Raw genomic sequence first — 13,404 nt, 5'->3', positions numbered from 1 at the left:
TTACAACTAGAAACTGAGGGTGTGTGGCTTTCTGTGATCCAATTGCTCAAGAAACAGAAGCTCCTTAGAGCAAGCAAGATAATGATTTTAAGGGTAAGCTCTGAGTATAGTGAGATATACTGCCTCAGAATATAAGAAAGAGAACGATGAAGACATTCTCAACACTATCCAGAGGACTCTATGCATAACAGTGGAATGTAAAGGAGAATTTGAGGACATATGTGTCAATTTACACTCATGTCAGTAGGTATACATACACATTCACATGTGTCACACACATAAAAGTAAAACAAGAAATTCTTAAATGACCAAGGATAAAAGTATGTTCAAGGATTTCTCTACTGCTTTCAGGCAACATCCTTAGTATATCTGGTACTTAGTATTGATGATGGGGTTATGTGAAAAGTTAAAATGAGTCATTCAAACATTTGTGTCCAGATCTCTCTCTCTCTCTCTCTCTCTCTCTCTCTCTCTCTCTCTCTCTCTCTTAATTGAGGTGAGAGTTCAGCATTGAATATGTTCCTTAATCTGATTCTCTAGACATTATTTTTTCAGTAAGGTTTTTCTAACTAAACTTGGAACTCACTGATTTGGCTAGACTGGCTGGCCTGCAAGCCTAAGAGGTCACTTCCCTATGACTCCTGCAAAGGGATCTTTATCATTTTTGTGAAATGTTTATAAAACACCAGTTGACAGACTCTCATAGAGCATTTGAGAATGTACACACTATTTGCAACACAGAGGTACAGATATATGTAGCTGGTGGTTTCTTAGTTTTACTTTTAGCAATTTGTAAATTAAACTCTGGGCTTTAATATTATCCTTTCAGAGAATGTCTGACAAGGTCCATATTTCAAGTGAGAAAATAAAAAGTAAACATGTTTTTTTAAAGTAAGAAATAAGAAACAGACCATAATTTCATAAGTAGATTTATAAATAGGACTTTATTTTGACAAATGGTGCTAATGGTACCTAGTTAATGTCAATGCTTTTGAAGGGTAATGGGATAGGGTGGCACCAGACTTTCCTCTCTAGTCTGCAGCTCTAAGATCCTTGGCAATTCCACAGCTCATTTTCTAAACCTCGTAAAATTAGTGCAGTGTGTGGACACTTAGTTTTCCACACATGTTGTCTGGAAGGTTAATTCTCCATAGATGTAGAAGAAAGGGACATCTGCTTTGAGAGAGAGAGAGAGAGAGAGAGAGAGAGAGAGAGAGGAAGGGAGGGAGGGAGAGGGAGACGGAGAACACTTGAAACTCAAGGGACCCAACACCTCAAATAAGATTAGAACCCTTCGTCAGCTCTTCTAAAACAGAGAAATGCCACCTTGAAGTGCTTCCTTAGTCCCAGGCAGGCTAGGAAAAGGGGAATGGGATTTGAAGTAACTGAAACATGTATGTTTTTTTAAACATGGAATCAAAATAACTCAAACGGCAACTCTGTCTGAAAATAACTGATTCTGTTGGAAAATTCTCGAGAAAATAAATCATTCCACATTCCTTTTTTGCGTCTCAAGTCAACATAAAAATTTAAAATCATACTCCTAGCAGAATGACTACTTATTTCTCACTCCAAATTGAACAGCAACACAAGCATAAATCTGTAAAAAAAAAGATGTGTATTTCAATATTGAATAACAAAGCAGAAGAGCCTTCAAAGAGTATTTTCAAAATAAAAAGCCATGACTGGTGAGAATATTGCAAGGGATATCATAATTGAATCTAGTAAAGGTGACAACCTGATAGTCAATATTCCATGTTTGCTAACTAACCAGAATGGTTTCAATTAGAGATCTTCAGCAAATATCATTGAAGCTAAAGCACAGTCTTTTAAACAAGGTTGGGGTAATACTGAAAGATGTAGTAACTAAGTCAAGGTTGCAGTAAAGGAGATTTTGAGCAGGAAAGATCATTCTAGTCACCATGCATTCATATTTTATGTTCTTTAAGAATAAAGTTTTTATCTTTTTCTTCTAAACTAAAAGCAGCATTTGTTTACATATTATTTTATCCAAAGTATTAACCTTTTTTTGATATATACATGTATGTTCTTGTTTGCATGCACGGACACAGAGGTGTGACCTGTGTGTGGAAGCATGTGGTTGATGTCAGGCATTTTTCACTCTATTGACTCATTACACACGTAGGCAGTATCTATTGTCTTTCTGTCTAGTCTGACTAGCCAGCATGCTCTGGGGTACTCTAGGGATGTCATCACATCTCTCTGACATTTTTATGGGTCTCAGGGACCTTAATTCCATTCCTCATCATTTGATGGTAATCATTGTGCAGCTGAGTCGTGTACCCAAGGTCCAAACTCCAGCCTCTAGAGATATCTCCAGGCAGCATCAACCTGTAGCTTTTATCCCTGTTTTCCTTTCCTAATAGTTTCCTGACAACTTTTATTTATAGGAAATTCACATGCATGAAGCTACAGCAACCAAGAAAGTCCTGTTTTATAACTTTGAGCAGTTTATTACTCCCAAACTGATAATTAAAAACAGTGTTCAGATAAGTCTAAACTTTGCCATTTTTCTTTATATTTGAATGGTTTTAGCACATTGAATTATGCTGTTCAGCACTCTACAACTAGAATAGAGATTTCTCAGGCAAAATTTCACACTTAGTAACCTTGGACAAGTAACATACTTGACTTTGTGCAAGGTCTGTAAAGTGTCTGATATATGTAAACAAATAACTTGGCAGATATAACCTTAGCCAATATGATGGTGACTGCTAATTGCCAATTTCACTAAATCTAGAGTTAGCTGAAAGGTGAGTTCAGCCTCTGAGCATGTCTGTAGGGAATTTTCTTGATTGTTGTATTTTACTTGGGAACACCTGACCATTGTAGATGGCAGCATTCCCTTGCTAAGGTACTGGACTGGATAATAGTAGAGAAAGTGCGCTGAGGGATAGCATTGTTTGCATTGATAGCATTCATTGGTCCTTCTGATTATAGATGCCATGTGACAAACCACCTCAAACTCTTGCAGCTGGGAGTTCCCTAACACAGTGGTTCCCTTCCGCCTTAAACTGTAAACCAAAATGATCCTTTTCTCACTCATGTTCCTTTTTTTGGAAGAATTTTACCATAGCACAATGAACAAAAGAATGTAAGACAGCCAACGAAATAGTTTTACTAACAATCGGATATTTTTTCACCATGTTTTCCAGCTTTTAAAGATGACATCGCTGATACTCTTGATTTCTCTTCGGTTAGATTTACATTTGAACCAGGGCCCTAGATGTGATCCCATTATTTCTGAATGGACACAGGACAGTGATAAGCCCCACAGGCTGGTTAGAGTAAGATGGCAGAGACATTCACTGGTTAGCATTAGCACATATTACTCTTATTTAAGGAAGAGGAAAATATTTCCTACCCAGATGCTGTCTTCTTGCTTGTACTGTTGACAGTTGTGCCCAGTATCACTGAACATCAGGCGATAGCTTGTCACCCAGTCAGTGCTCCCATATCTTCCCTGTGTAGCCACCGCTGTAATCTCCACTCTGTTTCCCAGGTCAATCTGAAGCCACTGATGGGCATTGGAAACTGCTGGGGACCAACCACCAGATCCTGGAACAGAATGAAGGAGCAACTTGTAATAATGCCTTAGAAAGTCACTATTTTCTGGGTCAAAGCTCAATGGAACTATGTTCATTTAAGCCATAGTTCTTGCCTCTGAAATTAAACTCCTAGGACTTTCAGAATCAATTTTCTATTCTGTATCCCAAGGATCTAGGTTCAGGGAAAGGACAGTGTTTATGGTGCCTCCTCCCTTCTTCCTCCTTCCCCCCTTTTCCCATTCCTCTCTCTTTCATGACTCCTTCCTCTCTAAATTTGTGGTATGAACCTACCAGGGAGCTCATACCTTAGAGAAACAAAGCTGAAAGAAGACATTAATTTATTCTTCCCTGGGCATCATTTATTCATGGGTCTCCATGAGGAGAATGCTTAATAAAAGGGTAAAAAAAGTTCAAGAATTTTCACAGGAGAAAGTCAGAAATTACAATGCTGGCACAGGGGACAGGATATCCTAGCAGGTGCTCAGAAAGGCCTTTCTAAGACAGAGACAGTTAAATTGAAACCTGAGGCCAAGATAGCCTTGCCCGGAAAGGTGGATAGTAGATAGTTCTGCAATTACACATGTGTGCATAATGGAGAAGGGAAAGATATTTGTACAACTGCAGTAGATATGAAATAACTTGGTATATTTTAGGTGAAAAGAACTGTGTGAAGACTCACAAGGACTTTGAAACAGTTACATGGCTCCTAAACTATTCATGAAATTTGAACTCTGTAGATGATCAATCTCTTGGAATTGGAAAACTCATAGTTTAAATTTTTGTCTCCATCTCAAGTAGGAAAAAATAAATCAGTATAAATATTTCCTGACTGCTGAATTTTCAATACTCAGAAATCTGAGATGAGGTATATTGCAGAGGGTCTTATGAGATGAACAGGTGTGTGGTGAAAATCAACCATCTTGCTCTCCCTTTGCTGGGAACTTGAGGGGAAAGTGCTGCTATGGATAGAGTAACAGATTTACCTTTCTTTAATCTTGCTTGCTAGTTTTGTGATGCTCTCTTTTACCTCCCAGAAAGTGAAAGTACATTTACTCAGGCCTCAGCTTTAGCACAGTGACTTTCTGTATTCCAGTCCCCAGTGAACATTTACTTGGACACAGTGTCTTTCTCTATCCTGCTTTGCAGTACCCAGTCCCTTACTGTAAGGGACTAAATAATATTGATACTGCAGCTGGGAAAAGGAAGGCAGGAGCCTTACTGATCTTAGAACATCTGTTGATTTGGGGACTGTCTTCCAGCACCAGTTTGTCTCAGTCTTCCTGTTTGACACCTAAAATGTATCAAGTTACTTCATGTACTGCAGTTGTGCATATACCATTCCCTCCTCTGTTCCCCACACATAGGTGAACTGCTTAATACCCACCTCTCCAGTCTTCTTTTTATATCCACAAAGTAAATAAAATTTGAAACTGGGATGGAGAAAAGCCCATGATTGTCATCTACTCTAAAATGTATTCTACTTAGTGGTCAGTACTACACATACAATATAGGCATGACAGTACACTGATACGCTCCACTATTCCTGTAGTCAGAGATTTGCACATGTATATGTATATGTGGTGTGTGTCTGTGTGTGTGTGTGTGTGTGTGTGTGTGTGTGTTGGAGGAGAGTCAACTGAATTTTTTTACCTTTACATAGTATTACAGATATCACCACTAGACTATGTTCTCAAGAATAAATCTGTAATAGATTTCTGGTTGCCCTCTTTGCCTTCTGTTTTCACACTCTCATGACAAATATAGTAAATAAGGCTAGATGGTACCACAATGATTGCTAGGAAAGATGCTACATGTCTGTACCGTCATGCAGAGGGAAGCTCCCATGCACTTGTAAGACTTAACAAATCAACAATAGGGGTAAGAATCAATACACATTGTAATTCAGCTATTATATACTAGAATTTACAGTGTTCATTCTTCTTTTACTCCCTGCCCAATGTCCTGTGAAAGATAAAGCATCCATCTCCTGACACAGTTGAAGAAAGAGATGTAGTAGGTTTAAACAGCAGTACTACCAAGCTTCAGAGAGAAATCTAGCTCCTTGGGAGTACAGAAAAATAATGTGTCCAATACCCAGCTGAGGAAATGACTCAAAGTGAAAAGGGTTTACTCTCAAGCCTTACCACCTGATTTAAATCCTGATAACCACATGGTAAAGAGAGTGAACTAATTTGTAAGTTGTTTTGCACACACACACACACACACACATTTACACACACACATATTTACACACATTTAGAATACTGGTCATATGAAAAGAGAACTGGTGATAATGGAACAGGAAGTATTAAGCAGAGCAGAAGATGGAAGGGTAGAGGAGGGAATATAGAGAGCCATGACGGACCTTGAAAGTACCACATCAAAACCCATTAGTGCTGAAGCTTCCTACAGTATATAAAGGGACACGTATACAAGAAGTGTTTGACTTACTTTAATCTATAATGAGATGCAATATCTCCTTTCACAGTATAGACTCTTAAATATATATGACACTACTAGGCATTAGTTGCATATATATTAATTGTTAATCAGTTTTGTCAGTGTGATTCCATATTTTCTTAAAAATTTAGAATCTAATGCTAATTTACTTATGTGCCCTCTAGTTCTTGAAAGCAGGAGACTATTTTTGAAGACAGCATACACTTGAGAAAAAAGACATGGAGAACACAAGCTTGTATTGATTTTGAAGCTCCATCCCTGTGGCTAGCATCAACAGTGTTGGGAAGTGCTATACAGACAACCAGTGAGAAAACATTTAGTCATCAGTGTTAGCTAGCTTTGAGTCACTTGAGCTACAATAATGGCAGCCTTGGCAAACCATGCTTGTGTTATAATAGTGGTGTGGATATCATTGGAGTAACACACAATTTTCTGACTTGACATAAGACCTATTCCACAACCTGACATAACCCAAACCTGACTCTGTTAACTGTGAAACCCTATGGCTAGGGTTTCTGCTCTCGTTCTACTCTAGAGGACATAATTCCCCACTGTTATCCTTAACATGGGCAAGAACCGATGACTGCCTTCGTTATATACCCTATGGGAGGACATAACACCATTATATTTCTAAGTGAACCTAATAACAAACTGCCCTCTAAGATCTTATTCTTATGCCTATAAACCAGTACATTTATGAACCATCATCAGAGAAACTTCTTTTTATAGCAGAGATTAATAGAACACAACTGTTCAGCATGTAGACAACAGAGAATGGAGTGGTCATCTCTAAATGGGCCAGTTGTATTCTAATATAGCAGAGTCCCCTTGACTCTGGCATCATCATGGAAGAGGATGCAAGGAAGACTTAACAGCTAAAGGTAGTGATTATCTGTAATGAAATACTGTTTGCCAGGCAAGACCATTCACATATGAACTCATGGTGGTTATGGCTCTGTGTGTAAGACACGTCCAAGACAGATAAAATCTCAGCATAGACAGGAAATGAGAGTCATGGAATGCCATTTCTAGCTTAGGAACCACTGAAGGCTTCCAAGAAAGGGAGAACCAGAATTTTTCAGGGATGTGGCCCCTGGGATTCTATGTATACATGGTAGTCATGTTCATACAGAAAACACTACATTACAAAATAAATTCAGTGGATTGAAGAAAATGCATTCCCAACAACAAAAGTAGCAGAAAATGTAAGGATAAATATAGGTGAGAGGACTAAGTAGTAAGGGGCATAGAAGAGTTGGAGGGAAGTAGAAAATAGCTATGTTTGATCAGAACTCATTATAAGCCTGTGTGTATTTTTCAACCAATAATAGAGAAAAACAAATCCAGTAACTGATAATAGTCATGTGAAGAACATTTGAGTCTCCTGAGATTTCGGCCTCAGAAAAATGTTTGCTATTTCTATTGTATTCCTCATCACACTCAAAAATCTCAAGCACTGCTCCTACCTCTCTGCTAAATCCTAAGAACTGAAAGAGGTGCAAGAATTATTTCCCAGGAAATACAAACTAATTCTGGAACCATTCATTTTGCTTTATCTGTCCTGCTGTTCCTTTCAGATACTTTGCTGCCCTTAAAAGGTAAAATTTCAAAGTGATTCTGAGCAGTGTCACCTCAAGAACACTAAATGTTGATAGAAAATGAATGTGTGATATTATTTTTCCGAGTAGTTAAAGACAGGTAGATTTGTATACTTGTGGTTTTTACATTGAGGATTTTACTTTAGAATATCCATATAATAAATAACTATATAAATAATAAGCTTACTATGGGTAGAATAATGCAGGACGTTGGACCTTTTGAGTGATGTTCATTAGTTTGAAATGAAGACATTCAAGCCTTCATAATTTGCCTTGAATTGCCAACAGTCCCCAGCTAGACTTCTTGTTGTGCTTTAGAATTATTCTATTTTACTAATATTTACATGTGAGATAAAAATTATATTAAAATAGAAAAATAGGTTCTAGGGAGATGGCTCATTAGATAAAGTACTTGCTGTGCAGGACCTGACTTTACATCCCAGTTCTAATGTTAATCCGGGACATAGATTTCATTATAGTTGTAATCTCAGTGCACAGGAAGTTGAGGCAAGGGAATCCCTAAGCAACCAGGCAAGCTGTACTAGCAGGGTCAGTAAATACTGGGGTTAGTGAATGATTATGTATGCAAATAAAACAGAGAAGAACCAAACACAAGTTGTTGTTACTTGATCCTCAATTACATACCTGAACTTTAAAAACTGAGCTATTCTTCCAGCTTTTGGCTATTCTATAATTCCTAAAATAAATACTAAAAGGAACCGGTTTCCCAGACCTGAGTCTACACATATACTATGCAGAAGACCTATAAACAGCAAACACTTTCTCATGAGTGAAAGTGGAGCTAGCAGAGAGGACAATCTGCAGCCTCACTTATGAAACATTTGGTGATCCTATAATCCAAGATTCAAAATTACTTTAGGCACGTCTACTTAGTGAATAAAGCATCATAATAAGTAAATGCATGGACGTCTTGAAGCTGGTAGAATAACTCAAGCAGTAAATTACTTGCCTTACAAACATGAATACCTGGGTTCAAATGCCAGGATCCATAATAACAAGTTGAGCATAGTGGTGCTTAGCTGCTATTCCAGCTTTAGGAAGGAGGATACAGGTAAGTCACTAAAACTCACAGGCAAGCCAACTTGTTAAGTTTTAGAAGATTTTGCTTTTTTTAGAATACTTGAGTATCAAACAAAAACTATTGCTACTTGTTAGCAAAATATAAAAGCTTAAATAAATTACATATGTCAGATGTATTTAGATGTTTTCTTTCTTTTTTTGTGTCCTCGAAGGAAATTGATTTACTTTTTCTTCTCTGTCTCTTTTTTTAATTGGGTATTTCTTATTTACATTTCAAATGTTGTTTCCTTTCCCACTTTCCTGTCCATTAGCCCCCTAAACCCTCCCCTCCCCCTTCTGGAAGAGTATTCCCTTCCCCATTCACCACCTCTTACCCCTCCACCCCCTGACAATCCCCTACACTGGGGGTCCAACCTTGGCAGGACCAATGGCTTCTCATTCCATTTGTGCCCAGAAAGGCAATCCTTTGCTACATATGAAGCTGGAGCCATGGGTCAGTCCATGTATAGCCTTTGCGTAGTGGTTTAGTCCCTGGAAGCTCTGGTTGATTCGCATTGTTGTTCTTATGGGGTTGCAAGCCCCTTCAGACTTTCGATCCTTTCTCTAATTCTTGTAATGGGGGTCCTAGTCTCAGGTCAGTGGTTTGACACTAGCATTCCCCTCTGTTTGACATGTTCTGGCTGTGTCTCTCAGGAGAGATCTATATTCAGTTCCTCTCAGCATGCACTTCTTAGCTTCATTCATCTTATCTAGTTTTTATGGCTGTAAATATATGGGCCACATGTGGGGCAGGCTCTGAATGGCCATTCCTTTAGTCTCTGCTCTAAACTCTGCCTCCTTATTCCCTCCTATGGATATTTTTGTTCCCTTTTTTAAGGAGTGAAGCATCCACATTTTGGTCATCCTTCTTGGGTTTCATGTGGTCTGTGGATTACATCTTGGATAATTTGAGCTTTTGGACTAATATCCATTTATCAGTGAGTACATAACATGTGTGTTTTCCTGTGATTGGGTTACCTCACTCAGGATGATATTTTCTAGTTCATTCCATTTGCCTATGAATTTCATGAAGTCACTCTTTTGGTAGCTGTGTAGATGTACCACACTTTCTGTATCCACTCCTCTGTTGGATGGCATCTGTGTTCTTTCCAGATTCTGGTTATTATAAATAAGACTGCTATGAACATAGTGGAACATGTGTCTTTGCTGTATGTTGGAGCATCTTTTGGGTGTATGCCCAGAAGATGAATAGATGGGTCCTCAGGACTGCAATGCACAATTGTCTAATTTCCACAGAGGTTGTATAAATTTGCAATACCGCCAATAAGGGAGGAGTGTTCCTCTATCTCCATGTCCTAGACAGCATCTGCTGTCGCTTGAGGTTTTATCTTAGCCATTCTGACATTTGAGGTGTGAGGTGTGAGGTGGAATCTCAGAACTGTTTTCATTTTCATTTCCCTAATTTCTAAAGATGTTGAATTTTTTTAAGTGTTTCTAGGACATTTGATATTCCTAAGCTATGAATCCTTTGCTTATCTCTGTACCCAATTTTTAATAAAATTTGGCTCTCTGGAGTCTAACTTCTTGAGTTCTTTGTATATTTTGGATATTAGCCATCTATTTGATGTAGGATTGATAAAGATATTTTCCCAATCTGTTGGTTGCCATTTTGTCCTAATGACAGTGTCTTTTGCCTTACAGAAGCTTTACAGTTTTATGATGTCCCATTTGTCGATTCTTGATCTTAGAGCATAAGCCATTGGTGTTCTGTTTACGATAATTTCTCCAGTGCCCATGTGCTTGAGATGCTTCCCCACTTTCTTCTATTAGTTTGAGTGTATCTGGTTTGATGTGGAGGTCCTTGATCCACATGTACTTAAGCTTCTTACAGGGCATTAAGAGTGGATTGATTTGCATTCTTCTATATGCTGGCCTCCAGTTGAATCATTTGTTGAAAATGCTCTCTTTTTTCCATTGGATCATTTTAGCTCCATTGTCAAATATCAAGTGACCATAGGAGCGTGGATTCATTTTGAGGTCTTCAATTCTATTCCACTGGCCTGTCAGGGTCTTCAATTCTATTCAACTGGTCTATCTGTCTGTCTTTGTACCAATACCATACAGGTTTTTTTTTTTTTTACCAATATTCTTCTGTAATACTGCTTGAGGTTAGGGATGGTGATTTCCCCAGAAGTTCTTTTATTGTTGAAAAAGATTTAGCTATCCTTGGCTTTTTGTTATTCCAAATGAATTTGCAAATCTCACTGTCTAATTCTATGAAGAATTGAGTTGGAATTTTAATGGGGATTACATTGAATCTGTAGATTGCTTTTGGCAAAATGTCCATTTTTAATATTTTTTAATCCTGGCAATTCATGTTCATGGGAGGTCTTTCCCTCTTCTAAGATCTTCTTCAAGTTCTTTCATCAAAGACTTTAAGTTCTTTTCATATAGATCTTTCACTTGCTTGGCTAATGTAACACAGAGGTATTTTATATTATTTGGGACTATTATGAAAAGTGCCATTTCCCTACTTACTTTTTCAGCCTATTTATCCAAGTAGAGGAAGGCTACTGATTTGCTTGAGTTAATTTTATACCCAGTAACTTTGCTGAAGTTTTTTTTTTTTTTTTTTTTTTTTTTTTTTTTTTTAATCACGCTTAGTAGTTCTCTGGTTGAACTTCTGCGGTAACTTAAGTATACTTTCATTTCATCAACAAATAGAGATATTTTGACTTCTTCCTTTCCAATTTGTATCCCATTGACCTCCTTTTGTTGTCTGATTGCTTGGGCTAGGACATAGAAAACTATATTGAATAAGTAGGGAGAGAGTGGGCAGCCTTGTCTAGTCCCTGATTTTAGTGGGATTGATTCAAGTTTCTCTTCATTTAGATTGATGTTAGCTACAGGTTTGCTTTATATTGCTTTTACTATGTTTAGATATGGGTCTTGAATTCCTGTTATTTCCTGGACTTTTATCATGAAGGAGTATTGAATTTTGTTTAATGCTTTCTCAGCATCTGATGAAATGATGATGCTGTTTTATCTTTGAGTTTTTTCTTTTATACAGTGCATTGTGTTGATGGATTTCTGTATATTGAACTATCCCTGCATGCCTAGGTTAAAGCCTACTTGATCGTGGTGGATGATCGTTTTGATGTATTCTTGGATTCAGTTTGCAGGAATTTTATTGAGTATTTTTGTGTTAATATTCATAAGAGAAATTGCTCTGAAGTTCTCTTTCTTTGTTGGGTCATTGTGTGGTTTAGGTACAAGAGTAATTGTGGATTCATAGGAGGAATTTTGTATTGCTCCGTTTGTTTCTATTTTGTGGAATAATTTGGACAATATTGGTATGAGGTCTTCTATTTAGTTCTGTTAGAATTCTGTACTAAATGCATCTGGTCCTGGGCTCCTTTTGGTTGGGAGACTTTAAATAACTACATCGATTTCTTTAGGAGTTTGGGGTTGTTTAGATTATTTATCTGTTCCTGATTTAACTTTGGTACCTGGTATCTGTCTAGAGAATTGTCCATTTCCTCCAGATTTTCATGTTTTGTTGAATATAGGTGTTTGTAATTGGATCTGATGATTTTTTGAACTTCCTCAGATTCTGCTGTTTTGTCTCCCTTTTCCTTTCTGATTTTGATAATTTGGACACAGTCTCTGTGCCCTCTGATTAGTCTGGCTAAGGGTTTATGTATCTTGTTGATTTTTTTTCAAAGAATAAGCTGTTGATTTTGTTGATTGTTTATGTAGCCTTTTTGTTTCTACATGATTTTTTTCTGCACTGAGTTTGGTTATTTCCTGCCTTCTACTCATCTTGTGTATTTACTTCTTTTTGTTACAAAGCTTTTAAGTGTGCTGTCAAACTGCTGTTGTATGTTTTCTCCTGTTTCTTTTCTCAGGCACTCAGAACTATGAGTTTTCCTCTTAGTACTGCTTTTATTGTGTCCCATAAGTTTGGGTATGTTGTACGTTCATTTTCATTATATTGTAAGAAGTCTTTAATTTCTTTCTTTATTTCTTTCTTGACCAAGATATTATTGAGTAAAGCATTGTTAGACTTCCATGTATATGTTGGTATTCTTTTGTTGTTGTTATTGAAGACCAGCCTTAGTCTGTACTGATCTGATAGGATACATTGGATTATTTCTGTCTTCCTGTATCTGTTGAGGTCTGTTTTGTTACTAAGTTCATGGACAATTTTGCAGAAAATACTATGAGATGCTGAGAAGCATGTATAATCTTTTGCTTCAGGATGGAATGTTCTATAAATATCTGTTAAGTCCATTTGGTTCATGACTTCTCTTAGTTTGTCTACGTCTCTGTTTAATTTCTGTTTTCATGACCTGTTTCTCTATGTCTTTGTTTAGTTTCTGTTTGATTATCTGTCCATTGATGAGAGTGGAAAATTGAAATCTCCTACTATTATTGTGTGAGGTGCAATGTATGATTTGAGCTGTAATAAAGCTTCTTTTATGAATGTAGGTTTCCTTCTATTTGGAACATAGATATTTAGTTGAGAGTTCATCTTGGTGGATTTTTCCTTTGATGAAGATGAAGTGCCCTTCCTTACCTTTTTTTGATGACTTTTGGTTGAAAGTCGATTTTATTCGATATTATAATGGCTTCTCCAGCTTGCTTCTTTGAACCATTTGTTGGAAAATGGTTTTCAAGCCTTTTACTCTGAGGTAGTGTCTGTCTTTGTCTCTGAGGTATGTTTCATGTATACA

The 13,404-nt window shown here is 37.3% G+C and overlaps 1 protein-coding gene across 2 annotated transcripts in view; it reads right to left on the bottom strand.

The window, feature by feature from the left end:
• The window catches only part of Cntnap5c (contactin associated protein-like 5C), a gene marked incomplete at its 5' end in the record, with an annotated part of 856,281 nt that overhangs the window by 801,369 nt on the left and 41,508 nt on the right, over positions 1 to 13,404 (bottom strand). For both annotated transcript variants that reach the window (NM_001415869.2, NM_001047866.3), the window contains 1 exon segment: positions 3,386 to 3,579. In NM_001415869.2, the coding sequence (NP_001402798.1) occupies positions 3,386 to 3,579 (194 nt within the window).

The sequence above is a fragment of the Rattus norvegicus genome, chromosome 13, assembly GCF_021556685.1.
Source record: "Rattus norvegicus strain SHRSP/BbbUtx chromosome 13, alternate assembly SHRSP_T2T, whole genome shotgun sequence".
In the NCBI taxonomy this organism is placed as follows: domain Eukaryota; kingdom Metazoa; phylum Chordata; class Mammalia; order Rodentia; family Muridae; genus Rattus; species Rattus norvegicus.
The sequence above is the reverse complement of the archived record's forward strand: the minus strand, read 5'-3'. Positions and strand labels throughout refer to the sequence as shown.